The sequence below is a fragment of the Maudiozyma barnettii genome (assembly GCF_903064755.1).
Source record: "Maudiozyma barnettii strain CLIB 1767 genome assembly, contig: KABA2_08, whole genome shotgun sequence".
Classification (NCBI taxonomy): domain Eukaryota; kingdom Fungi; phylum Ascomycota; class Saccharomycetes; order Saccharomycetales; family Saccharomycetaceae; genus Maudiozyma; species Maudiozyma barnettii.
Genome location: NW_024545245.1, coordinates 426,559 through 453,987, shown reverse-complemented (window position 1 = coordinate 453,987; position 27,429 = coordinate 426,559). Strand labels below are relative to the sequence as shown.

At 35.8% G+C, this 27,429-nt stretch overlaps 12 protein-coding genes across 12 annotated transcripts; 7 read left to right on the top strand and 5 right to left on the bottom strand.

Moving 5' to 3' along the window:
- Positions 1-519: 519 nt before the first annotated feature.
- KABA2_08S04576 (uncharacterized protein) lies at positions 520-1,272 on the bottom strand (the record flags this gene model as incomplete). Its single annotated transcript, XM_041552067.1, has 1 exon — positions 520-1,272. One exon carries the CDS (start codon positions 1,270-1,272, stop codon positions 520-522), a length of 753 nt encoding a protein of 250 aa, XP_041408001.1.
- Positions 1,273-2,237: 965 nt separating this feature from the next.
- ERV29 (Erv29p) lies at positions 2,238-3,221 on the top strand (the record flags this gene model as incomplete). Its single annotated transcript, XM_041552066.1, has 1 exon — positions 2,238-3,221. One exon carries the CDS (start codon positions 2,238-2,240, stop codon positions 3,219-3,221), a length of 984 nt encoding a protein of 327 aa, XP_041408000.1.
- Positions 3,222-3,593: 372 nt separating this feature from the next.
- BGL2 (glucan 1,3-beta-glucosidase) lies at positions 3,594-4,532 on the top strand (the record flags this gene model as incomplete). Its single annotated transcript, XM_041552065.1, has 1 exon — positions 3,594-4,532. One exon carries the CDS (start codon positions 3,594-3,596, stop codon positions 4,530-4,532), a length of 939 nt encoding a protein of 312 aa, XP_041407999.1.
- Positions 4,533-5,209: 677 nt separating this feature from the next.
- Positions 5,210-7,639, top strand: NIP1 (translation initiation factor eIF3 core subunit c; the record flags this gene model as incomplete). Its single annotated transcript, XM_041552064.1, has 1 exon — positions 5,210-7,639. One exon carries the CDS (start codon positions 5,210-5,212, stop codon positions 7,637-7,639), a length of 2,430 nt encoding a protein of 809 aa, XP_041407998.1.
- A 515-nt stretch (positions 7,640-8,154) lies between these two features.
- YOR1 (ATP-binding cassette transporter YOR1) lies at positions 8,155-12,609 on the bottom strand (the record flags this gene model as incomplete). The annotated part of the gene is made up of 1 exon (XM_041552063.1): positions 8,155-12,609. One exon carries the CDS (start codon positions 12,607-12,609, stop codon positions 8,155-8,157), a length of 4,455 nt encoding a protein of 1,484 aa, XP_041407997.1.
- A 1,175-nt stretch (positions 12,610-13,784) lies between these two features.
- PXR1 (telomerase inhibitor) lies at positions 13,785-14,606 on the top strand (the record flags this gene model as incomplete). Its single annotated transcript, XM_041552062.1, has 1 exon — positions 13,785-14,606. The coding sequence occupies one exon, from the start codon at positions 13,785-13,787 to the stop codon at positions 14,604-14,606; it is 822 nt and encodes a 273-aa protein (XP_041407996.1).
- A 311-nt stretch (positions 14,607-14,917) lies between these two features.
- GAS1 (1,3-beta-glucanosyltransferase GAS1) lies at positions 14,918-16,600 on the bottom strand (the record flags this gene model as incomplete). Its single annotated transcript, XM_041552061.1, has 1 exon — positions 14,918-16,600. One exon carries the CDS (start codon positions 16,598-16,600, stop codon positions 14,918-14,920), a length of 1,683 nt encoding a protein of 560 aa, XP_041407995.1.
- Positions 16,601-18,167: 1,567 nt separating this feature from the next.
- SCW4 (putative family 17 glucosidase) lies at positions 18,168-19,283 on the top strand (the record flags this gene model as incomplete). Its single annotated transcript, XM_041552060.1, has 1 exon — positions 18,168-19,283. One exon carries the CDS (start codon positions 18,168-18,170, stop codon positions 19,281-19,283), a length of 1,116 nt encoding a protein of 371 aa, XP_041407994.1.
- Positions 19,284-19,731: 448 nt separating this feature from the next.
- On the bottom strand, positions 19,732-21,492 carry CWC22 (U2-type spliceosomal complex subunit CWC22; the record flags this gene model as incomplete). Its single annotated transcript, XM_041552059.1, has 1 exon — positions 19,732-21,492. The coding sequence occupies one exon, from the start codon at positions 21,490-21,492 to the stop codon at positions 19,732-19,734; it is 1,761 nt and encodes a 586-aa protein (XP_041407993.1).
- A 363-nt stretch (positions 21,493-21,855) lies between these two features.
- Positions 21,856-22,776, top strand: CAB4 (putative pantetheine-phosphate adenylyltransferase; the record flags this gene model as incomplete). The annotated part of the gene is made up of 1 exon (XM_041552058.1): positions 21,856-22,776. The coding sequence occupies one exon, from the start codon at positions 21,856-21,858 to the stop codon at positions 22,774-22,776; it is 921 nt and encodes a 306-aa protein (XP_041407992.1).
- A 932-nt stretch (positions 22,777-23,708) lies between these two features.
- On the top strand, positions 23,709-25,712 carry RNH70 (Rnh70p; the record flags this gene model as incomplete). Its single annotated transcript, XM_041552057.1, has 1 exon — positions 23,709-25,712. One exon carries the CDS (start codon positions 23,709-23,711, stop codon positions 25,710-25,712), a length of 2,004 nt encoding a protein of 667 aa, XP_041407991.1.
- Positions 25,713-25,877: 165 nt separating this feature from the next.
- RTT102 (Rtt102p) lies at positions 25,878-26,576 on the bottom strand (the record flags this gene model as incomplete). Its single annotated transcript, XM_041552056.1, has 1 exon — positions 25,878-26,576. The coding sequence occupies one exon, from the start codon at positions 26,574-26,576 to the stop codon at positions 25,878-25,880; it is 699 nt and encodes a 232-aa protein (XP_041407990.1).
- Positions 26,577-27,429: the final 853 nt, after the last annotated feature.

The following is a 27,429-nucleotide window of genomic DNA, read 5'->3' as shown; positions in this document are numbered from 1 at the left end:
TATATAGATATTTTGTTTTAAAGGGCTGTACCAGTTCATTTATTGCCAAAAGTAGAAGTACTGAATCTTCCAAGAAAAAAAAGTAAGTCATTGCATAGCATACAAAATCAATTGGAACTCAATGTATTGACTTATTACCGATAAGTTTTCATATATAAAGAACCTCTTTGTTACTAATCAAATCAATTAAAATTATATGAGGTTCATGCTTAATCGTATTTCAAAGAGATAGTGATAAACATGACAAAGCTATAACATTATAATTCTATAAAATATAAAAACAAGTCGATGCTTTACTTATAAATATCACATTCGCAGATTCAGAATATCTCCGAAAAACTTTGGAACGTGAATAGTATATGGGTTCGAAGAGTAATAAAAGTATTTCTTGTTCATCGACTTCAACAGAAATATGAACAGATACCAAAAGAAAGTCAATTGTAAAATAATAATAGTAAAAATAATAGCATTCACGTGTATACTTGCATTATAAGGGACAAGATATGAATCTACCACTTATTATAAATGTACAGATACTTCCCATTCTCTTCCTAAGAGTTTTACCAAAATTATAACCAATAAAGAAGTATCATTTATAATTCTTGAAAGACAATAAATAAACAACATTATTCTTATCGAATAAATATCACTTACAAAATCAACCAATCCATACAAATGAAGTATAACTCCTGAAACAAGTAGTAACATCCCTGTTGGAATATCAATAAATTTGAAAGGATGGAAAATGTTATGAGCAGTAACGTCTTCATTTGGTGTGAATGTATCCGAAGGTGACATACCGATATTTTGTTCTTCATCGTCATCGTCATCAGCAATAGCTTCATTTCCACTTCCCTCACGTCTAAAGAAGTCGGGATGTTTAACGTAATAACTCACTACATAGACAACAAATAATCCTGTAAAGATCGAACCGCAGAAATTTGCTACACCTAGGAAACAACGGATAGCAAGGAGTTCTTGTTCTACATTTTGGCATACATTGGGAATGGTGAAAAAATTCACTATCATAGCACAAAATGCTTCAATCAATACAGTATAAATGATAGTTAAATTGAAACCGATAGATTTATTTGTTGAATAAAATAGCGCCATCCCTGCTAATGGAATTCTATACAAATTGAATGAATTATAGGAGATGGAAGATGTACTTGTCTGTGTATCGGGAGTACTCGTTGCATAGTTTAACATAGATAGAATAAAAGTTAGAGCACCAGTCCTGAACAGACTGCTTCTGATACTAGGGGCCATCATACGTTTGAAATGAAAATAAAATAATTTAAAGTGACCTTAGTTTATTGATTGTTTAACCAAAGGACCTCAAAGAGTTGACAGTGTTAATAAGTAGAAAAAAGACTGCCCTTATAGGTATGACGTTGCAACTTCCAGATATAGTTTATTTCAAGAAAACTGAAAGATGTTGTAGTCATCCTTGAATTTGGGTTGTATGTAAGCGGATTATTTCTTCTTATTTTCGTTTGCCGGCGATATCAAATATATTATAATTTTCTACGACTTTTCAGTGCATTGCAACGATCTCATCTGTAACTTCATTTAAGGAAAGCAATGCTGATATCCATACTTATATATATATATATCAAGGAAGATATTGCAACTTCTGCAGTTGCATCGATAATATTAACAAGAGGGAGAGCCATTACCAACACGATGTGATATGACGTGATGGTCAAAGTAGTGCTTACATATATATGTATGTTTTTGCTCAATCGATGGATTCTAATCTTGTCTGTAGAACTATATATATATATGTATACCGCCAATCACACATCTAACAAGAGTCTTTGCAATTGGAGTGCCAAATATAAACCGGCACCTCTCATTAGACACCCCTGCCAATAATACTGATTCGACCACACCCAAACCTCAACAAGTACTACCAGCCCTCGTTCCCATTGTCTTAAGTAATGGAATGCATGCATCACCTTTTACCTTTCTCTCTCTTTGCACTGCGAAAAGAACAACGCGACAGAAATGAAATTTTTTAGTTCTCAGTGGGAAGCAATTCAACCAACAATTTCACTCTTTTGATCTGGGGAAACTCGTTTGTTGTGTAAGCATCTATATCTGTATCTATATATATATGTGCTGTTGCAGTTTTATATTGCCAAGACAACCGTTTTTGGAACTTAGGTGCTGCTTTTAAATTTCTGCCCCAATCAGTCTGACAGTCTAGCACAAGTTATATATAGAAGCAATCAATGTCGTACCGTGGTGCTAATAATGGGTTCAATGGTGTACCTGCAACGAACCAGCAACAACAACAACAATCTGGGTTTGACTATAGTGCTGCCCAGAGCAGAGCTTTCAATGCAGTGAACAATAGTAATAACAATCGTGCCGGTAATGGCGGTAGTCAGGGTTCCTTTATGATCAAATTGCAAAGGGGACTGGATCAATTGAATACATTTGCTGAAGATCTAACGGATAAACCGTTTGTTAAAAAATTACAACCTTATATCCCAGGTCTTGCCAGATTCTTCATTGTGGCTACTTTCTACGAGGATTCCATTAGATTGTTCACTCAATGGAGTGATCAAGTGTTTTTCTTACATAAATGGAAACATTACCCAAGATGGTTTGTCGTTTGCTTCCTGGTTTTAGTCACTGTAGTCATGTCTATCGGCTCCACATTATTTATGTTAAGAAAACAAACTAATTACGCTACTGGTGCATTATGTGCATGTATCATTCTACAAGGTTTAGTCTACGGTTTATTCACAGGTTCGTCTTTCATCCTAAGAAACTTCAGTGTCATTGGGGGTCTATTGATTGCATTCAGTGACTCCATTGTACAAAACAAGACTACTTTCGGTATGCTACCAGAACTGCAAGACAAAAACCAAAAATTCAAAGGTTACTTGTTATTAGCTGGTCGTATCTTAATCGTTCTAATGTTTGTCGGGTTTGCATTCTCAAAATCTTGGTTTACCGTGTTCTTGACCTTATCTGGTACTGTATGCTTTGCCATCGGTTACAAGACCAAACTGGCCTCTTTATTACTAGGTCTGATATTGGTTGTTTACAATCTGTCCCTAAACAACTATTGGTTGCATACAGACTCCAAGAGAGATTTCCTAAGATACGAGTTCTACCAAAACCTAAGCATCATCGGCGGGTTGCTCCTGGTCACCAACACTGGTGCTGGTGACTACTCTGTCGACAGCAAGAAGAAAATATACTAAGCTAAACTGATATATACATATACATAAATATAAATATATAAACTTTTACTATTGATTACGCAATCTTCATGTTTTCTATAAATAGAACAGTTGCGGGCATTACCCTCACGTGACCCAATTTTTTCAGTCAGAAAATTTTCTTAGCGGCGCTCTTTGTTTACTGCGAATAAACAATAACAAATTCTATATATAAAGTATCAAGGAACCATCCCGAGGTGAGGTTGTTTGTTTGTTGTTGCATTAAGAGCAGGGATCAGTTCTATTTAAAAAGAAGTTCTTTTCCTATTTTATTTTTACTTCTGACGTTCTTTATCATTTGTTATATTAGTGAATAGTTACAAAAAAACACATATACAGCTATAACCAAACAATATGCGTTTCTCTACTCTCGCTTCTATTACTACCCTTTTGGCTTCTGCCTCGAAGGTTGCTGCTCTAGGTGAGTTAGCTTTCAACATCGGTGTCAAGAACAACGACGGTACTTGTAAGTCCACTTCTGATTACGAATCTGAACTACAAGTATTGAAGAGTTACACTTCTACTATCAAGGTTTACGCTGCCTCTGACTGTAACACTTTACAAAACTTAGGTCCAGCTGCCGAAGCTGAAGGTTTCTCCGTCTTTGTCGGTGTCTGGCCAAACGATGACGCTCATTTCCAAGCTGAACAAGATGCTTTATCTGCATACTTACCAACTATCAAGACCGACACTGTTGCTGGTTTCTTAGTCGGTTCCGAAGCTCTATACCGTGATGATCTGACTGCTTCTCAACTAGCTGACAAAATTAACACTGTCCGTTCTTTGATCGGTGGTATCAGTGACTCTGAAGGTAACTCTTACTCCGGTAAGCAAGTCGGTACTGTCGACTCCTGGAATGTGTTGGTTGCTGGTTACAACTCTCCTGTCATTGAAGCTTCCGATTTTGTCATGGCCAACGCCTTCTCTTACTGGCAAGGTCAAACCATGAACAACGCCTCCTACTCTTTCTTCGATGATATCATGCAAGCTCTACAAACTATCCAAACCACTAAGGGTTCCACCGACATCACTTTCTGGGTTGGTGAAACTGGTTGGCCAACCGATGGTACCAACTTCGAAGCTGCTTACCCATCTGTTGATAATGCTAAGCAATTCTGGAAGGAAGGTATCTGTGCCATGAGAGCTTGGGGTATTAACGTCATTGTCTTTGAAGCCTTCGATGAAGATTGGAAGCCAAACACTTCCGGTACTTCCGATGTTGAAAAGCACTGGGGTGTCTGGACTTCTAGTAACACTTTGAAATATTCCTTAGACTGTGACTTCTCTAACTAAAAGACATAGTTAGTATTGCATATATTGTATATTTATACGTATATATATGATCGTACTCACTATTCGTTTTTTAAACTATCGTTATCTTTTTTATTCTCAAGAGTTATTATCTTCTAAGTTACAAACCTATCTGGTTTTATTTTTCATTATTCCTAATGTGGTTACTTTACATTTCGTTACGGTTACATTAATCCCATAAATTTCATTAAACAAATATCAAATTAAATAACTATATATACCTATAAGATTTGTGAGTTGTGTCTTTACACGCAAAGGGCCCTTTCTTTATGTCACGTCAAATCCAGTAATTCCTTAAATATTATTGAGATGATCTAAGCTTGTTCTCTTTACTTCTCGTTCAAAACGATATTTTACAGTGAAAAATTTTTCAGTTTCATGGAACGCGCAATCACTGGAAATTTTATTCAATTTTTGGCAATGGCCCTTGGTGATAGCACCAAAACCTTGATAGTGCTTGTCCTCTTCTTGCATTGCAGTGGGTAAAACTATCAAATCGTTAATGATTTATTAAATTGAAACCTTTAACTCTAGTCCTACTATATTTATATATATATCTACATATTTTTATTGAACCAATTTTAATTAAATATTTTAAAACTCCAAACACACGAAGATAGATAATTGTTCCATATAAAAAACGAGAGAGAATACCCAATATGTCCCGTTTCTTCGCAACAACTTACGAATACGATAGTGATTCTTCCTCTTCTGAATCAGACTTGTTGTCCTCTTCTGAAGAAGAACTATTAAGTTCCTCTGGTGAAGAGTCCGATGACTCCCTTTTCAATGAAGACTCTGAAGGTTCAGATTCTGATGTCGATTCTGACGATTCCGATGGTAAACCTTATGGTCCAGATTGGTTCAAGAAGTCAGAGTTTAGAAAGAGTGGTGGTTCCGGTGGTAACAAGTTCCTAAAGGGTGCTAATTATTCCGATTCTGAAGGTTCCGAATCCGATGATGAAGGTAAAAAGGTCGTTAAATCTGCCAAGGATAAATTATTGGATGAAATGCAAACTGTCTTCGACAAGATTGAAACCGCTGAAATGTCTGATGACTGGATCTCCGTTCTAAATGAATTTGACAATATCACTCGTCTATTGGTTAGAGCTCAACAACAAAACTGGGGTACTCCAAATATTTTCATTAAAGTAGTTGCTCAAGTTGAAGATTTGGTTAACTCTACTTCCCAAGCTGATATTAAGAAGAAAGATGTCGCAAGAGCTTACAACACCGCAAGACAAAGAGTTAGAAAGGTTGCTAAAGAAAATGAAACATCAATGACCCAATTCAGAGAAAACCCAGATGAATTCGACAAGGAACCAACTGTTGACCTAGAGTCCTCTGAACCAGCTATGGATATTAATGCTCAGTTTGCTGCCAACAAATCTGTCAATCTTTCCTCTTTGGCCGCTGCCTCTTCCGAAGTTAGCTTTTTCACCTCTCTACGTATCGTCATTGATTCTAGAGGTAAGAAAAACGTTAACTCTCAAGATATGATTAATATCATCGAGGATCTACTAGCTTCTCCAACTAGCCCATATGAATCAATTATGGCTTATTTGAGTTTGATTCCAATCAGAATGGAAGCTACCAGCAACTTGTCCTACCAACCCATCGATCAATGGACAGCCGCTTACAATGATTACATGGCTCTATTAAACCTACTAGAAGATAGCATTGCTACTTACCGTGTCTCTGAATTGGCTACTTTCAACGAAGACATCGAAACTGAACCAGTTGCTGATGCCCAAGGTGTTAAGAACATTCTAGGTTCTTTATTTGCTTTTGTTGAAAGACTAGATGACGAATTTACCAAGTCTCTATTGAATTTGGACCCACATTCCAGTGAATATCTAATGCGTCTAAAGGACGAACAATTAATCTACAATATGATCTTAAAGACTCAATTATACTTGGAACAAACTTTACCTGCTGAAAAGAAGGAAAGCTTATTGGCCCGTGTCTTTGTTAAGAGATTGGATCATATCTATTTCAAATCCGATAAATTGAACATCATCATCGAAACCAATGCCTGGAAATCTGTTCCACAAGGTTCTAAATCTGAATACATCCCAGTTCCAGAAACCATCGATGGTAAGTACATCTCCGCATTGATAAACTCCTTATGTGACATCTTAATTAAACAAGAGGATTCCTTCCTACGTACACGTGCTATTTTATACTGTGTCTTCTTTACTGCATCAAATGGTAATTTCCATGCTGCCAAGGAAATGCTGCTTACTTCCAAGGTTCAATCTAACATCAGTAAGAGCAATTCCTCTCTACAAGTCTTGTTCAACCGTGTTGTTGTTCAACTTGGTTTATCTGCTTTCCAAGCTTGTTTGATTGAAGAGTGTCACCAAGTTCTAAATGAATTGTTGGCCAGTGCTCATTTGAAGGAAATTTTGGGTCAACAGCCTCTACAAAGAATCAACTCCAACATTGAAAACCGTGAAGAACAATGTATTCCATATCATCAACATATCAATCTTGATTTGATTGATGTCGTTTTTATGACATGTTCTCTATTGATTGAAATCCCACAAATGACCGCATTTTACTCTGGTATCAGAATTAAGAGATTACCATACTCACAAAAGTCCATTCGTCGTGTTCTAGAACACCACGACAAGTCCAGTTTCCAAGGTCCTCCAGAAACTTCTAGAGATTTTGTCTTGTATGCTGCTAAATCCATGCAAAAGGGTGATTGGGAAGCTTCAATTGCTTATCTAAAGAATATAAAATCATGGAACATGCTACCAAATAAGGATGTTGTCATGGAAAACTTGGTTGAAAGAATTAGGATTGAATCCATGAAATCTTACTTATACACATACAAGAGGTTTTACGCCAAGTTCTGCATAAAACAATTGGCAGACGTCTTCAACTTAGACACTGCTAAGGTTGTTGAAATTTTGGAATCTATCATTGCTGAATTTGAGATCAACTTCAAATTAAACGATGATAAGACTGCGTTGGTTGTTGAAAGTAGTGATGAGATCACCAAGTTAGAAGAAGTTGCTTTAAGATTAAACAAAGAATACAAAATCACCAAAGAACGTTTGTTTCCATCCCGTCGTCGTTAAATAGACAATCTAGAGCCATGAACTTCAAATTAACTGAGATGAAAGTCTATTTTTTATTTGTTTGTTTTGCAAACACAATACGAAGCTTGCAGAACGAATAATGAGTAAATAAGTTTATATAAATAGTAATTTATGTACATTAAACAGCAAAAAAATAAAATAATAATATCAATAATTAAAATATTTCCTCAGGATGAACTAGAGTTGAACTGTATTTTTTAAAAAAAAAAGAAAATTGTATTAAAGTTATATATAATTTACAGAGATGAATATATATGAATAAAGTATTCATATGAAATGGGAATATAAAACATAGGAGTCTATATATTTCCTCCCGATGCCATAATTATGAGATATGAGATATGAGTTGTTATTGTTTGTGTTTTGTGTTTTGTTTTTTGTTTTTGTTTTTATTGTTGGGAGGTTTTTTAACGTATATTGGTTGTTTTATTGATGACGGAACTTAATCAAATGGTATAAGGATTGACTTTATGCAAAATAAAAAAAATCGAAGATTATCTCCGAGAGAAATCTGATTCAGTAATACCTGATCTACTACACATACTTCTGAAAATTGTTTCTTCATTCTTGAATAGTTTCCATGGTGTGTCGAATTCAGCAATTTCACCTTTTTCGAGGACCAAAATTCTATCATATGATAAAATTGTCTTCAGTCTGTGGGCAATACATAAAATCGTACAGTCACCAAATGCGTCTATAATACGAGCTTGAATCTTACCATCTGTTTCATAATCAACCGACGAGGTTGCTTCATCCAAAATTAAAATCTTAGCCTGGCGTACAAGGGCTCTGGTTAATGCCAGAATTTGTCTTTCACCTAAGGAGAAATTAGCACCTTCTTCTTCAACAATTTGATCCAGGTGAAATTTATGCATGTCAATATGTGTACCTTTGGCATTTTCTTTTTCATTCTTGACTTTTTCAAGTTCTTGTTTTTCAATAGCGCCACCTCTAACAAGTGCATTCCATAGTAGTTCTTCGGAGTGTTCGTTGAATGGATCTAAATTCTTTCTAATAGTACCTTTGAACAAGACAGGGTCCTGAGGAATGATCGCAAGTTTCCTACGCAAATCATATAACCCGATTTTAGAGATGTCAGTACCATCAATAAGAATTTTACCACCGTCGAGTTCATTTAGCCTGTATAAAGCACTCATGATTGTAGATTTACCTGCACCGGTACGGCCACAGATACCGATCTTTTCACCACTGGATATTGACATATTCACGTTCTTTAGAACAATAGGTAAACCTGGTCTGTATGCAAAATCGACATCCTCGAATTGGATTTCACCTTTACTTGGCCATGACTCAGGTGGGGAGACCTCTGGTTTTTTGTAAGCTGCTTCCATTGGTAATTGTGTAGCATACGTAACCATTCTTTCGGCACTGTTCATATCGTTTTCAGTTTGTGTTAAAGCTCTTAGTACAGTATTCAATAAACCTGGTAATTGTAAAACATAAGTCAATAAAACACCTACAGAAGCAGCACCAATTGGGAATGCCCTAGTGACACAAAGAAGAGTAATAATTAATGCAAATGCCACAGCTATGATATCTAAGAAAATGGCGACCCATCTTTGGACAGCGATACTCAGATAACCGGCTTCGTTCATTTTGTTAATAAGGAAGTCTGATTTAGCTAAGAATCTTTCCTCTGATCTATAGTATTTAATTGTTTCCATACCACCTAGAACTTCGTTTAAGTTATTATACACGAATGACCGTTGGATAGCTTCTAGTCTTTTGATTTCTCTACCTGAGCTTTGATAATGGTCAGCAATAAAGACAAAGATCAGTAATAAAAATGGAATGGCAATTGCAAACCATGGAAGATAGACAATACACATAACACAAACACCAATGATGTTACCAGTTTGATATAACAGTAGACGCACGCTTTCAGTTAGTTCGTTATCTAAACTATCAGTATCCTTCGTGAAACGATTCAAAATACGACCAAGAGGAGTAGTATCTAAGTAACTCATTGGTGCATGAAGAATTCTATGAACAGCTCTTAAATTTAACCATTTCGAAGCCAAAACACCGATATGACAGACAAGTGTAAACTGCATGGACATGAATATATAACTACCAAAGACGAAAAATGAGTAGAGACCCATGTAAAAACTGGTTGATCTATCCTTAAATTTATTTTCAGTCCAAAATGATAGCCAAACTGATGAGAATAATGTGCAAAACGTTGTTGCTGTAATTAAAAGAATGTATAATGGAATTGCAACATATCCCCATTTACCGACACCAGCTTTCAGATATTCCTGGTAGATTCCTAATTTAATACTATTAACAGCTCTTTCTTCCTTTGAGGTCAAATGACCATCGTCGTTTGCTTTATTGGTAACTTCTTTTTGAAGCCTATTCTTTTCTTCGGCTTCTTTATTTTCATCCTCTATCTCTTGTTCTTCGTCATTCTCTTCCTCTTTTTTCGATTCTGTTGCAAACTGTAGTAAGTTAATTAAAGTTTCATTTTTTACCTTCATCTCAGAAACTGGACCTATTTCAAATGAACCATCAGTACCTAGAACAATAATCTTGTCGGCTTTTTCAATTAATGACAATTGATGAGTTGCCAAGACTCTAGTCTTGTTATGTAGTAAACCACAAAGACATTCATCCATGATTAGTTTTCCAACACGAGCGTCGACAGCACTTAGAACATCATCAAACAAAAAGATATCTTCGTTTCTATAAACAGATCTTGCTAGATTGATACGAGCCTTTTGGCCACCAGATAAATTAATACCACGTTCACCAATTTCAGTCTCATCACCAGCAGGTAGAATCTTTAAATCATCTTCCAGGGAACATACCTTTAGAACTCTTTCGTATCTTTCCTTATGGAATGGAGAACCAAATATAATATTATTCTTGACGGTAGCATTTTGAATCCAAGGGTAACCACCCATTAACAGGTGACCATTAATTTGAATTCTACCACCAGTCTTTTTCATCGAACCAGCCAAAGCATTAAGTAGGGAGGTCTTACCTGTACCAATTGGACCTGTAATCATAACAAATTCACCTTTCTTAATTTCGAAATTCAAATCAGTAAATTTTGTAAAAGTCTTGGTTTTATCAGAATCGTCATTAGCATGATCAACTTTGGATATCTCCTTAGAATTTGGTCCCGTTGGGTTTTTATCTTTATTGTTTTTAGCTTCCTCTTTCAATCTCTTTTTTCTTTGTTTTTCTGTCTCCTCTGATTCGATCCTTTGCTTTTCTTCTGCATCCAGCAGTTCGTAATCTTCCCATTCAAAGGATGCATTTTCTACTTTGATGGCAATACTTGGATCTAAGTCAGCAGATGGTTTCAATTCTTCTCTTGACATTGGATCTTCTTCTGCAGTTTCTAGCAATTCTTGTAAACGACCTAACCCGATAATCATATCAATACCAGTACTTAAAGCAATAGGGAAGAAAAACATTTGAATACTTAACACTTGGAATAATGATAAAGAGGAGAAAACGTTACTTGGTGTTCTCCCCATGTTGTTAACTTTATACATGGCTAAGAATGTGACCAGTGATGCAATGTTTGGTAATGACATGGCCAAAGCAATCATGAAATTTCTTGTATATTGCATTTTTCTAACATTTTGAATCTCTGAAGACCTTATATCTTGAACATTAGCCTCATAAGCGTCTTCCCAAGCGTAATATTTCACCATTTTCATATTATTTAAGATTTCTCTCATTTTTCCAACTCTTGCATCTGTAAATTTGTTAGCTGTGACTCTATATTTAATAATAGATTTGAAGACAATCATAGTGACCATTAAGATAACAATGAATAAACCAATACCTACTAAAGCAATAGCTCCCAAGTTAACAATTAAAAGAACAATGGCAATGGCAAATATAGCAGGGAACCCAACCAGAAATGGTTGAAATGACAATGCAAATTCTACTCTTGCTAAATCAGTGGTAATAAATGATGTGACTTTACCATTTGGAAATTTATGTTTTGAATAATTGGAGACTCTAAACATTTTATCTAGAGCAGCTTTTGTCAGTAAAGATTTAGCTTGTGAACCAGTCAGTTGTGATGAATGGAAAAAATGATTGAAGAGAACACCATTAAAGAACATCATTACACATGCACCAATAGCATAACCAATACCTGCATTAACTTTTGTATCATGGAACATAGCTTTCTTCTCTACAAAAGCAATTAATCTCTTTGTGATCATTGGATTAAAACCAGATGTACAATTTGCCAAAATAGCCATCAAGCATGAGAATAAGAATTGCTTTTTAAAAGTGAAAAACAAAACTCTTAGCATTGTTAATTTTGGTAATCTTGTCTTATCTCTAACTTCTTGTTCATTTGCCTCTGGATGCAAAGCAGCATATTTTTTTCTTGCTTTTACAAAATACCAATTTAAATTTTTTTCAAAATCTTTATAGATTGTTTCTATAGCCATTCTTTGATCCATTTTAAATAAATCATTTGGTTGAACTGTTCTTTTATAACCTATCTTAATGATTGGTACAACCCACCACAGAAAGAAATTTGATAATAAATTTGTATGAAATAAAGGATAAATTTTTCTTTCATCATCATTCATGGGTACTTCAGGAATTTTCTTACTATGTAAGAAACTAAACAATCTTTTTTGTGGGAAAATATCAGATTGTGTAACTTTTTCCACATCATCTTTATTTAAATAAGTTCTTGGAATATTTCTATTAATTTTGTATTCACCGGTAGAGAGCACTGTGAAATCAGAACCGTGGGACTCTAAAGAGCTAGTTTCTTTTAGAATAGAAGCAGAATCTGTAGAAAGGTGATAGTCTTCATCATGTCGTTGTCGTTCATCTGAAGAGCTTGTATATGTAATTAAATGTTGTCCATTGAACTCCTCTTTCTCATTCTGAGAATTATTATTCGTGGTAGAATTTAAATCAGATGACGAATGGGCGGTCATCTAAAACACAAAATATATTGTTAAGCCTCTTTGTATTGCAATAAAATAACAAAAAAATGGCAACTGTTTGATTATGTATCTTGATTTGAAAATTTTAATAGGGAAAATAAAAATTAGCGATGCAAAACTTTTCTTCTAGTATTTTTATATTAATAAATAAAATTAAAAGAATACCAATACACTTAATAACCAATAACGATATGTGTATGAGGGTATGTGTTAAAATGCCAAAATGGAAAGTAACTATATATACATATATATATATATATATGTTTTAAAAATAGGAAATTCTAACAATGAGTAAAATACAAAATATGTCAGAAATAAAATTACAAGCTACGTATCCGAAATTAACATACTTGTGCAGTGCTTAATATAAGCCTATCATCTAATTAAATAATCACTAACCATCAGTAAAACATGAATCATCATCACAACAATAATAGCCATCATATTTTACTTTAGTTTCATTAACTCCAGAAACTAAGCTTAGATTAAAGAGGGAGAGATCCCCATACAAAATGTGCCAAAGAGCCACGTACAGAACAAAGCAATATTTCCCTCCGTTGGCTTAAAATTTAAAGAAGAAAATTTTGCAGGCATTCTTAACTCCGCGGAGAATTATCATTGTTAGTACTGTGATGGAATGCCAAGCTCGTTCTGAGCCTCTCTTATCGCGCAATATAGGGAGAAAGTCGATGTCTTAACTCCAGGGAGTTTGGTGTATATGTATAGCTATGCTGCGATGAATGGGTGGAGGCTTATTATCAAAGAAATTCTCGCCTATATTTGTATGGGGGACGGGAGCTCGTTGTCTGGATTTGTCAGTTGTGGACAAAGTCCCGCGGGATGCAATTTGATCGAGAAAGAGGTAGCCCACATTTAGGGTTTGTTCAGAACCGTTTCTTTGTCACGTGGACGGAAATTCGAAATTCGAAAAATCTGAAAATTTTTTATTTTCAGTTCATTTGGCACTGGCAACCGTAGAGAATTTTTGCGATGAGATGACATTAGAGAAGAGGAGTGGTTGAACAAATACAAGATTAACAAAAAACCTATCCAATATTAATTGCCATCTGGTAGTGTATATTAGTGTGTGTCATCACAGAAGAGTCAACAACGAATAAAAGTAGCGTATCGATCGATTGAATTTTGATTGCAAGACATTACAAAATATGGGTTTAGCTGCAACAAGAGTGAAACAAAGGTTTGGTAGAGATCCAAGAAATACCAATTGGAGTAATGACACGTCCAGGTTTGGCCACCAACAACTGGAACGGTTTGGGTGGAAGCCTGGGATGGGGCTAGGGATGGCTCCGATGCATTCCCATACTTCACATATTAAAGTACATGTTAAAGATGATAATGTCGGACTTGGTGCTAAAATTTCTAGAAAGGGACGTAAGGATGAATTCGATAATGGTGAGTGTGCAGGTTTGGATGTATTCCAAAGGATTTTGGGACGTTTGAATGGGAAGGAACAGGAGATTGAAAATGAATTGGATTTACAAAGAAAAGAAAAAATTCTTGATGGGAAATGGGGTGTACATTTTGTTAAAGCAGATGTATTGGCAAGTACATGGGATCCAAAGACTAAAAAAATAAAATCATATTCAAACAAAAAGAGTAATTCAAGTGATGATGAAGAAGAAGAAGAACCATCAAAAAAAAAGAAGAAGAATAAAAGAAATCGTAGTGATGATGATGACAATGATGAAGAGGAAAAGAAACATCATAAGAAACATAAACATAGTAGTGATAAGAAGAAAGCTAAAAAGGCAGCTAAGAAAGCTAAGAAGGCAGAAAAGGCTGCAAAGAAGGCAGAAAAGAAATCTGCTAAGAAAGCATTGAAAATGAAATCAAGTAAAACTGCATCAAATATTCCAACAGCAATAACAACAAGATTATCAGTACGTTCCAAATGGATTAAACAGAAACGTGCTGCTGTCATGGATGCCAAAGCTTTGAATGAAATCTTCATGATTACCAACGAATGATAGAATACATATATAACATATATATATATTTGTAAATCAATACACATTACATTTTAGTCATATTAAATCGATACGCAATACAAACTTTTTTTAATAGAACAAAAAAAACGCATTAAACTATGTTCTTTATATAAAAAAAAACTGTACATATGTAAATATAATTAATGTAATAATATATAAACTATTTGTCCTTCATTAATTTGAATGTTAATAATAACTGTAGATAACTAATAATATCTTTTTTTTTTTAAATTTTTTAAATATTATGGAATAACTGTTTGTATGTGTGTGTATATGTATTATTATTACAATTACAACAAGGCGAAACCTAGACTGGCAACGACGGAGATGGTACCGAATGATGTCAATAAAGTTTGGATGAAGCCTAGGTCATTTTGGGAGACGGCAGCATTCTTCTTGGAAGAGGTCTTGGAAGAAGTCTTGGAACTAGAAGAGGTCTTAGAACCAGAGGAAGTCTTAGAACCGGAAGAAGTGATGGAACCAGAAGAAGTTTTGGAACCAGAAGCAGAACCAGAAGTGAAAGTAGCAGAGTCACTAGCAGTGTTGGTACCAATGGAACCAATTTCCTTCAAAGCGGCAGAACAACCATCTTGGGTGACAGCAGATTGAACAGAAGCGGAACCACTGAAGTCACAATCGGAGCTTGAACCACCGTTGGATTCGTAGTATAAGTTTAGGACGAAGTTCAATTGTTCTTCAGCAGAACAGAAGGAGTAAGAACCGTATTTACCGGAGGTACCATTACCTGAAATACCATCACAAGAGACGTAAGCACAGACGTAATCGAATAAGTCAGCGTAGTCATCAGAGGAGACATCGGAGGAGACAACACAAGTGTTAGCAACGTTCATACAAGAACATAAGTCTTCATCTGGAGTTGGTGGTAAGACGGTGGCGGCAGCCCAATTCTTGTTGTTGGTTGGACAAGCTAAACTGGTAGAGGCAGCGGTGTAAGAAGCGGTATTAGCGGAAGTTGGGGAGATCTTATGGATTTCACTAGAGTAGTTGTTGAAATCGTCTCTTGTAGAGACGGAAGAACCGTCGATAGAGACAAGACCATAATTGTTGGTTTCTTGGAAATACATGTAAACGATACCACCGGACCAAACGTCGGTCATATCATCACCATATAAAGTTTCGACTTCAGTGAATAATCTTGGAGTAACTTCATTACAACCGTATTCAGAGAAGAAGATTGGGACACTAATATTCTTGAAATCGCTAGTTCTGTCTTGGTAACCAGAAGTTTTAAAATCAGACTTACCACACCATTCGTACATATTAATACCGTAGAAATCGGCTTTAACGTCATCATCACCACAAGCGAAGTAATCGGCCATTGGAACACGAGTATCTTCGTCATCGTTGGAAGAGTAACCGACTGGGATACTTCTATAACCTTGGTCCTTGATGTATTGTTTAGAGTCTCTTAGAGCAGCCTTAACGAAAGCGGAAGCTGGAGTGTTAGTGTTATTGTTAGTGACTTCATTACCAGCGAAGAAACCTAGGACGTTAGTGTAGTTAGCGAACATATCGATAACGTCCTTATAACGTTGGAATAAGTCGACGGTCCAGGTTGGATCCAATCTATTAACAGATTGTTCTGGAGAGGATAAATCGGCAATAACATAAATACCTGCATCGTTCAAAGCCTTCATACATTGAGAGTGATCTAGGGTTGTGTTAACGGCGTAAACACGGATAACGTTAGTGTCTACTTGTTGTAAATATGGGATATCTCTTGAACAACTTTCAAAATCGGCTAAAGGATCATTGATAGTTGAACCAGAAGTGACGTTAGCGGTATCAGCTTGATAAGCAACACCTTTGATATAGAATTGAGAGCCGTTAGCAGAGTAAAAAAACTTGTTACCTACGACTTCGATGGCTGGTAGATCAGCAGCAGCGACTAAAGAAGTAGAAGCCAAAAAAGTTGAGGCCAAAGTAGTTAGTAAAGATTTACTGAACAACATTGTAATGTAATATTTTTAAAAAAAAATGTGTACGGTTCTATTGCAATTATTAAGAAGTAAAAAAAGAATATAAATAAATAAAGCGAAAAAGAGTCTGCATCGAGAGAAAGAGAGAAATATAAATAATTTTTTAAGAAAAAGAGAAAAGGACTAAGTTCATTATATATATATAAATGTCAAAAGAAATAAAAATAAAATGTAAAATATAAAAATAACAGAAGAAAACAGGATCGTAGTTCGCTAAATCCAGTAAAAAAGTGAGTGCATGTATTTTTAATTCCCTGAGAGGTTGAACAACGGGACCATAGACAAGTAAATTGAAGAATTAAAATTTCCTCGAAGGGTAAAAATTGTTACTTCAACAGCTTCACAATAACAACAACAACAAAAGAAACCGATGTAAGGAAATCAGCTATTGAGAGAAAAGCGGTGAACGTGATTAAGTGTGTATGTCAGCGCAAGAAGTGGCGCAGTACTAATGGAGTAATGCAAAAAATGAAAGAGCAGAGACGGCAAAAGTTCGCGTGGTCGTTGGTCGTGACATGGACGAATTAAAATAAGATGGCGGGGCAAGTTGTAGGGTGCTGCCGGAGCACTCCGTGGATTTGTGTGACTGAGACGCCAATTTCTTTTGTGTTTACGTTTTTCGTGCTGTCCGTGCGGTGGTTCTTTTGTGGCGAGAGCAGCAGCGCAAATTGTCGGCACCTGTTGTTGTTGTTGTTTTTCGCGTGGGGGGCGTGGGCGTGTGGTATTGCCGAAAGGAGGAACCGGCCTATTTTTCGTTGTTGTCGCGTTTATTTGTTGTGATCACTGGGCACGGCGGGAGGGTAACGCGTGCTGTGCCGTGTGCTGTGACAGAGCGGGTAATGCCCAACGTGCCGTGCACCACGACAGGGAGGGTAACGGCCTCTGTCGCTGTCGCTGTCTCATACGATTCGTTTACCGAAGAGGCATGCCACTGCATGCACCGAAGGTGGTGCGAGGGGAATACACAAACAAAAGAAGCGTTTCAAATGGGCCCGTCGAAACGCGCTGCGGGCAACGCTCTGCAATATGAAAAATTTTCACCCATTTGCCGAATCGAGGAATTTCCCAAAGTGAGGACAACCTTCCACAACGAGACTAGTTCTTCCCCTCGACGGTTTCCAATAAACAATAAACAAGATACTGAAAGAAGAAAAAATATAATTTATATAGCCTGATGTGTATTCTACTCTAACACAATACACACCCTCCCTTCTTGCATTCTCTATTTTTCACTCCTGTTGTTTGTTTTATGGATATGGGTTTCTTAATATATATACTCTCTTTCTCGCTTGATATATATCCTGATTCTATTTAATAACCATTTTCTCTTGTATTTTTACTTCATTACAATTTTAGGATTACTTTTATTTGGTAAATATCATATAGATAATTAATAAGAAAAGAAAGGAAAAACCAACGTCTAATACATTCATTACAATTCTCCCAACTACTTAGTCACTCTTTAATTCTAGTTTTTTAATTTTTTTAGTCGTTCATTTTCATTATTATTATTATTATTAACCAATACTTTCATTAAATCATGCGTTTCTCTACTTTACTAGCTACCGCCTCTCTAGTCGGTGCTGCTGCCGCTGCTCCAGCTGTTCACAACCACAACGAAAAACGTGATGTTGTCACTACCACTATTCAAGCTGAAGCTACCGTTTACGTCGACGGTAATGGTAACCCAATTGAAACTCAACAAGCTGTTGCTGCTGTCGCTCAAGAAAAGGCTTTGGTCTCTGCTGTCCAAGCTGATGCCCTAGAAGGTGCTGCCACCACTCCAGTTGCTGCCGCTGCTACTGCTAAGGCTGCTACTACTAAGGCTACCTCTGCTGTCACTCAAGCTACTTCTGCTGCTTCCTCTTCTTCTAACACCGGTGCTGCCGGTGTCAAGGGTGTCACTTACTCTCCTTACAACGCCGACGGTTCTTGTAAGTCTGCTAGTCAAGTCTCTTCCGATTTGGCTCAACTGTCCGGTTACCCAACCATTAGACTATACGGTGTCGACTGTAACCAAGTCGCTAACGTCCTACAAGGTAAGAGCGCTTCTCAAGACGTCTTCTTAGGTATCTTCGACGTCAACCAAATCCAATCCGCCGTTGACACCATGAAGGCTGCCATCGACCAATACGGTTCTTGGGATGAAGTCGTCTCTGTCTCCGTCGGTAACGAATTGGTTAACGGTGGTCAAGCTACCCCAGCTCAAGTCGGTCAATACATCGACACTGGTAGAGCCGCTCTACAAGCTGCCGGTTACAACGGTCCAGTTGTCTCCGTCGACACCTTCATTGCTGTCATCAACAACCCAGAACTATGTAAGTACTCCGACTACATGGCTGTTAACGCTCACGCTTTCTTCGACAAGAACACCGTCGCTTCTGACTCTGGTTCTTGGTTACTACAACAAATCCAAAGAGTTTGGACCGCTTGTGATGGTGCTAAGGACGTCGTCATCACCGAATCAGGATGGCCATCTCAAGGTCAAACTTACGGTGTTGCCGTCCCATCCAAGGACAACCAAAAGGCTGCCGTCTCCGCTATCACTTCCTCTTGTGGTGATTCCACTTATCTATTCACTGCTTTCAACGATTTATGGAAGGCTGACGGTGAATACGGTGTTGAAAAATGGTTCGGTGTTCACTCCGATGAATAAACAATTTAACAATTTAAAACAAACTTGGAAATAATTAATCTTTAACACTGATACCCCTCTAACCCCCTTTATTACACTTTAATTTGTTTTTCCACAACTATGTTTGTTTGTTTTTCATCATCCTCTATTTTTAATACTATTAGCAAAGATAAAATTCATTTTCTAACAACAATCTTTTTTTTTTTCATTTTGTTGTTTTGCTTTCATAGTTTTCGTCTACTAATACTTGTATTTCTTCCCAGGTTTTAAATTTTTTGCACTAATCATTATTAAATCTATATCATATATTGATTTAGGTTATATATATATATATGCTTGTGTGCACATTTTTATGGACGTGGTTTGTTTTTTACTTTTTTATACCTCTATATACTTTCCAATACATATATATGTAAACTACAATTTCTTTTTTGTAAATTGATAAAAGTAATTATTACAATTCATTATTTCAGCCTCTATTTCTTCTTCTTGGTGGTGTCACTGATCTACGTCTCTTATTATTTGCTTGGCGACGTGGCGGAGTTACCGATCTGCGCCTCTTGGACACTTCGTGATTCTGTTGGCTGCGTTCCTGGTTAGATTGATGAGGTTCATACCTCGACTTGCGTGATATTTCCTCTTTAGGTATGTCTTCTTCTTCTTCTTCCTCTTCTTCTTCAACCTCTTCCTCATCCTCCTCTTCCTCCTCTTCAGCCTGTTCTTCCAATATTTGCAATTCGCGTCTCATGCTTTCTGTCAACACACCAAGATTGATTGCAGTGAAATAATTAATTGCATATCTCATATCATCAGGATCCTCCTTTGGGAACATCCCCTTTAGATACGGTTGAATGTAACCTTCATTTAATCGAGCGCTTAATTCATTAATACCAATTTCAAATACAATTTCTTGAAAGAGAAATTTCACAAAGATTCTTAATTGAGCTGTACTACCAGCTTCAGTCATCTTGATATCATTAAACACTTCAAAGCCTAATAAATCTGTACTCAATAGATGACCCCAAAATTTGCCACTATTTCTCAATCCATTTGGTTCTAAATCATCCAATGTATCTAGTCTGTTACGGAATGTAATAAGAAATGCATTTTTCCAAATTCGATGTGCTCCTAATAACTTTTCTGTTACAAGACCGTAAAACTTCGAATATGTAGCCTCTTGGATCATTGATCGTTCTAATATATCAGCAACACAATGTTTGTCTGAGTCTGGGATTCTCATTTTTAGTAATTTATGAGCAGCTTCATCTCCAGATAATGAACTCTTCAAAGTAAGATATATTTTCTTTTTGAAGTCCGTAGCCTCTGAATCTGTCATATTATGTACAACAACGGTCTCAGTTTCCTCGTTTCTTAATTCTTCAACTTTCATTATCCTTCTTTCCACGGTTTCGTGTATCTTATTAAATGTCTCTACATCTTGATCGTGTCTTTTGGTAGCACTAAACTCACCCAATTTAAAATTAGGTGGTTTACTCAGGAAATCAGGATCAATAAATACCAGAACTGCATGTGCTGACCAATCATCTTCGATACCAAAAGGTTTCTCTAACAGTTCTTGTTCTGGTACGTCTGTATATTGTTTCTGTCTAACTTCAAGAACTTGTTCAATATCATATATTGTTCTCGAGGACAAATATCGATTATCTTGTAACAATTGTCTTAATTGGTCTACCAATTGATTGTGAATCTTTTCACTAGAATCTAACAATTTCTTTCCACAATTCATTAAAGTCCTACATATGAGTGACATACTTGCCTCTTGCCTACCTTTGTCCTTTGTGTTCTCTATCTCTTCGGACATCGATTGTAAAGCGTAAAGAATCACCACCATATGAACAGCGTCGTAGTTGTATAGTTGGGATAATAAGGCCATCATTCTAAAACATTCATAGTATTTGACATTTTTAAAATAAAATATGAATCTTCTAACACATTCATCTATAAGAGATTGACCAAATTCTGTATAATCAATATTAATGCTACTTGCTAATAATGCAAGTCGTCTTGGGTCATATTTACCTGTTAATATTGTGTTAATCAAAATATCTTTACCAGTTACAATATTGACATCAAAAATACGTCTATATGTCTCTAAAGCATCTCTATTATGTAGATTTTCCATCACATCGGTTATATGTTTTCTAATGGAAGACCATTCCTCCCTTTGTTTCTCAATGGATGGTCTATATTCCTCGGACTCTGACTGCATATTTTGTTGCTAACTCTAAATATGCAAATGGTAAACGTTGTTGCAAACTTTTTAAATATATAAGAAAAGATAAATCAAAGCTCTAACAGAACGGTATGATCTGAAATTTCTTTGTGAAGTTCTATTAGCTCATCTCTTATTTACACAGTTTAAAAAAAATTGTCTTTAAATGCGCGAATCTTAATTATTCAAGGACCCAATTCAGTGTAACTATCAGAAAACAAAGGTGGTTATCATAATCTTCTATTAGAAAGAAAGATACATAAGTTCATTGCTTGCTATATCTATCCCAAACAACTCAGCTTTGGAGAGCGTGTTTATTACTATCATTTATCATATTATAACAAAATTCAATTGAAAACAATGGTTAGAGTCGGTGTTGTGATAAGCGATGTTTACAATTTAAACTATAAGAAAATTACCAAACTTGCAGCTGCATGTCTTGCAAATCACATAGATGAATTTAAACAAGACAACAACGGTCAATTTGACGTAATACTTCGTGATAAAATCCAAAGTTCTCATCATTTAGATGATATTTTGGGTACACTGTACAACTCAATAAGAGAATATCTGATTAGTGAAAAGTTAGACCTTCTACCAATTAATATATTCTTAGGAAATTTCAACAGAGAATTGATACATTGGGATTTTTTGTACGTTATGGAAGGTGATTTAATACGAGACAATGATGGGTTCCAATATGACACAATACGGAATATCAATGATCCAAAGGAATGGATCGAGATAAGGAAGCCTGATGAATTGGCCGCCATTGAAAATTTTAAAAAGGACCATAATCTACATAAGGTATCTGCATTGGGTGGTACATTTGATCATCTCCATGATGGACACAAGATTTTATTAACAGTGGCCGCGTTCTTGACATCTGAGAGACTAATTATTGGTCTTACCGTTGAAGAGTTACTTGTCAGCAAAAAATATAAGGATATCGTTCAAGATTTCGACACTAGAAGAGAAAATGTTGTGAGTTTCCTAAATACTTTTAAACCAAGTCTTAAGATAGAAATTATACCTTTGAAGGATGTATGTGGACCAACAGGAACTGTGCCTGAAATAGAATGTTTAGTGGTCAGTAGAGAAACTGTGAAAGGCGGTCAAATTGTTAATAAGACAAGAAAGGAGAGAGGTATGTCACAATTGGATCTGTACGTTGTAAACGTCCTAGGTGGTAAGGAAGAAGATGGTTGGAAGGAGAAAATGAGTAGTACTGATATTCGAAAATTAATTAGTTCTCGAGAAGGTACTTCCACTCAAATATAGTTTGAATTGTACACTGTAGATTCCATTCTGTATGTGTTTTAAGTTTTCTAGTAAATTTCTATATAGAATTGTAAAGTAACTAAATATTAAATATCTTTGATAATGACAATAAATTATTTTTCAAAATTTACATTTTTGAAGATTTATATAATTTTATAGTTGAGTAATGGATAGGTAAAAGTTACCTTATATCTGCTCTAGTAAACAAATTTTGCTGTAAAAAAAAATTCGATTATTTAACGTGAATTACACTATAATAGGAAGTTCTTGCTGATGTTAAATAGATTATTATGGAATTCTCTATTTGGTATAAGGTAGTTATAATATCATATGCGACATATTGTCGATGTCTAGCGAGATATGAGGTCATTTTTGAACTTCTACCCCTCAGCAACTAAAAGTAATAAACATAATGACTATCAAAATAGCATACTACCTAAACGAATGTCTCTTTATACTATTTTTATAATTTTCCCAAAAAACGATTGTTAATTGCCTTTAATGTCATATCTTCGATGAACCTTTGGCATGATTCCTTAACGCCTACGGAGTTTTCTTCGTGATGACGTTCTGGTTACAAATTTTTTTCTTCTTCCAAAATCAAAAATGGTTTTGTAGATGCCTGTCGTTCTAATCATTGAATTACCAAGAGCAACAAAGATTTGAAGATCGAGGGACAATTTTGATCCCAGTTTCCATTGAATAAAAAAGGTGTCATTGTACATGTATTACCAGTATTATAAAATATAAAAAGAACAGCGATCGCTATATATTTATTGTCATTTAGGATTAACGTGAAAAATCTATATATTTATATTCTATTGAGGTACGACAACCATTCAATTAATTGCTAATCAGAGCTAGCCAATAATATTTATATTTTATCTTCATTTTTGCTATCTATTCATATATTTTAGTTATAAAACAATAATATGACTTCCTTTGTACCAGAGTCACCAAAGATCTCTCCCAAAAAAATTTCAAATACTTTGGCATCTCAAGATATTACATCAAATGAAGACACTATAAAAGAGAATTCAACATTTTCGCTCTCTCCAAATAGACCTAATTCTGTTCATGATAAAGTTGCACTTTTGTCTATCCATGGATCAGATGGGGCTCATAAGAACCTCCTGGAATCGTTAGAATCCAAGATCAAAGCTCCACCTAAAAGAAGAAGATCCAGTGCTCAACTTGCCTTACAAATTAATAACAACAGTAGCCATAATGAGTCCTTATCAAGAAAAAATAGTGTTACGAGCATGAAGGTAATTAAAAAAAAGAAGAAGATGAACAAACCTATGGAATTAAAAGTGTTTGAAACTGCTTATACTAAGAAAATATCCATTAAAGACCTAAGAGATTTGACTTTATTCCTTATGAATGCTAACAATAATATGCCTCAGTGGCTTAGATTAAAGAATAGACCTCAAGTGTTGAAGATGGTAGTTCTATTTATGCCCGGACTAGAACCTCAGGATTTTGAGATACCATCAGGTAAATCTTTCTCTACTGATCTACCATATGATAACCATATATTTTTGAAAAATAATACAAACGAAACTTTGATACAGAACTGTACATCAGTACCAATTACAGCTCCTGGTTCCAGATTATCCTTATTCTCATCATACAATTCATTTATAAATGTTGGTTTAACAAAAAATGAAAAACAATTAAAGAAGAATGAATTATCAAATAAAAAAGTTGTTATCGATGATTTAATCATGAGATTAGATCAATTGATGGAAAATGGATATCCTATTCACCCTCACACCGAAGGTATCACTGATGAAGATAGAGTCAAAGACATCGAAATAAATAATGCAAAGGAGAATGATCCATTGTGGTATAATACTATTTCATTTGATCACGCAGGTTCTCATATATTTGGGCTAGATTGTGAAATGTGTCTTGCTGGCAAAGATTTTGTTTTAACAAGAGTCTCGATCTTAGACTTTCAAAATAATGTCATATATGATGAGTTAGTTAAACCAGATGTGGAGATAACCGATTATTTAACTAGATACAGTGGTATCACCAAGGAGAAGTTAGATCCTGTGACTACAACGTTAAAGGATGTTCAACATAAAATAATTAAACTGATAAGTTCCAAGGATATCTTAATAGGTCATTCATTACAGAGTGATCTTCTTGCATTAAAATTAAGACACCCAAGAATTGTTGATACTGCTGTAATATATGATCATAAGGCTGGCCCACCTTTTAAACCAGCTTTGAAATATTTAGCATCTGAATACTTGAATATTAGTATCCAGAATAATAATGATGATGGCCATGATTCTATTGAAGATGCTAGAACGTGCATTGAATTGACCAAATCAAAGATATTGAATGGACTATGGTTTGGTATCTCAATCAATACAGAAAATTTATTTGTGAGATTAAGTGAGAGGAGTAATAAGAAATCATTAATTTTAAATGATTATGTGTCCAAGAATTTCGATTTAAAGGATAATATTTGTGTTGGTAATTCTCAAGCATTATCATTATCTAAAAAGATTCGTTGTATTAGTGATACTGAAGTTTATGATAATATTCAAGCTCATCTCGATGATTTTGATATTTGTGTTGGTAGGTTAAGAGAACTTGAGTTCAACAGAGGTTATTCCCAAAGACCCCCACGATCTGCAAGTGTCAATCCCAAGACCAGTGATGAAATACTGAAGTTATTCAATGAACGTATCAATAAAATATATGAAGAATTACCCGTAGGCAGTGTGATATTTTTAGTAAATGGATGTGGTGACACAAAGGACTTCAATCATATTATGCAAGAGATGAATGCGTTGAATAAAGAGGATAGAATTGCTATGAAACAAGAACGTGGTGAGGAATTGGCTAGTGCGGTCTTGAAGGCTAGGGATAGTGTTGCCAGTGTAATTGTAAAGACAGAATCTACTACTTTGAATTGAGATACACTCGTCTCCCCCTCCAAAAAAGGAATTATATATAATAAAGACAACTATATAAATACACATAGACGTATATCGTCGAGAGGCGATGATTCATGCGTTTCAATAGAATAATAAATGTGAGTTTTTTTTCTTAAATAATAGTTACATAACTTCGATAGAGTATTAATCTTTCATTTCGATATCATTAGATTCAGGGACTGGATCAGATACAGAAGCTTCTTTCGTCGATTCAACAGAAGGTGACGCTACAGTAGGAGTCTCTTCTATTGGGGTTTCTTCAACAGGAGTCTCAACAGTTGGTGCAGGAGTTTCCCCGGCTTGAGTTTCCTCAGATGGAGTCTCAACGGTCGTTATAGGCATTTCATCGGAACGTGTCTCAGCTGATGGAGTCTCTGCAGCTGGCGTTTCGACAGTCGTTGTTACTACATCGGTTTCAGTTACTGTTGTAGCTGGGTTAGTGGTAGTTGTCGTCTCGGTGGTACTACTTGAGGATAAACCTGGAATAGATTCACTACCACCGACAGCTCCTCTAATATCATCTACGGATAAACCATTGTTGTTTGTAGTATATTTTGTTCTATCAAATTGTGATAAGTCCAACGGTATCAAAGTATCAATTCTGGACGAATTCTCCTTGCCGTTGCTATCCGTATCGATCTCCACAACTGCTGCTGTTTGCTTCCTTAACCATGTCTTATATTGAAATGGATATGTACTATCATCATCGGCAGTTTGTTGCGGCTGTGTATGAGCCAAATGTTGTTCCTTTGGAGGACTAAACGAACGCCATTCCCAGCATTGATTCTGATCCTGAGGTAAATAGTGACCGGACTGGTTAGCTCTATCTATTAATGCCTGCATCCTATCGTCTGCCTTCCTTCCTGTTCTTCGATATTCAAGTAAACCAACGAATATAGGTATGTAGATAATGCTTATATATATTGGTTCTTTACCAGTGGCTTCTTAATCCATTTTTCTTTGGTGCGTTGCGCGTATTTATTTTCCAATATATAGTTAAAGAAACAGTGTGGGAGAGAGAGAGAGATGTATATATATAGAGCTCACGTTATATTATACAAGAGGTATGCCTGATCTAAGAGGTGGACAGTTCTCTAGTAGTTGAACATCGTGTGTCTAGCTTTGTAATTGAGGTCAACTATATCCACGTCCACCACACTCAGTTGCTACACGTTTCCTTGAACATCGTAGAACAACCACAGACGTTCGTAATTTAGAAACAAAAAAATGATGCTCACTCCCAGGGTATTGACATAAGACAGGGACGCCCCCACCGGGGACCCCAGTCCGGTGCAATTGTAGCTCCAGATGGCCACCAAAAGCATTGGATTCTCCGAAGTAGAGAGAGAGGGTGCCCACCAAAACCGGTCTTTGATATTTGCTCTCTGAGTGTTACCCTCCACACGCACCCACACACCGCACCGCAAACACACAGACACGAGCGCGTCACCTAATAAAAAGAGAGCGATTAATTGAGTGCTTTTTCTGTTCTCGTTGGCTGCTGCTGCCCCATTCAGTGATTTTTATATAAATAAACATAGTAAACAGATGTATATAGGAGAAGGTGAAGTCGTCCTTCGTGGGAAATAGGAGAACTTGCTGAAGTAGACGACAGAAAACAAGGTTATATCACTATTAGCATATTATATATATATACATCGATATATATACACGTCTGAATCTGTTCTTTTTTTGA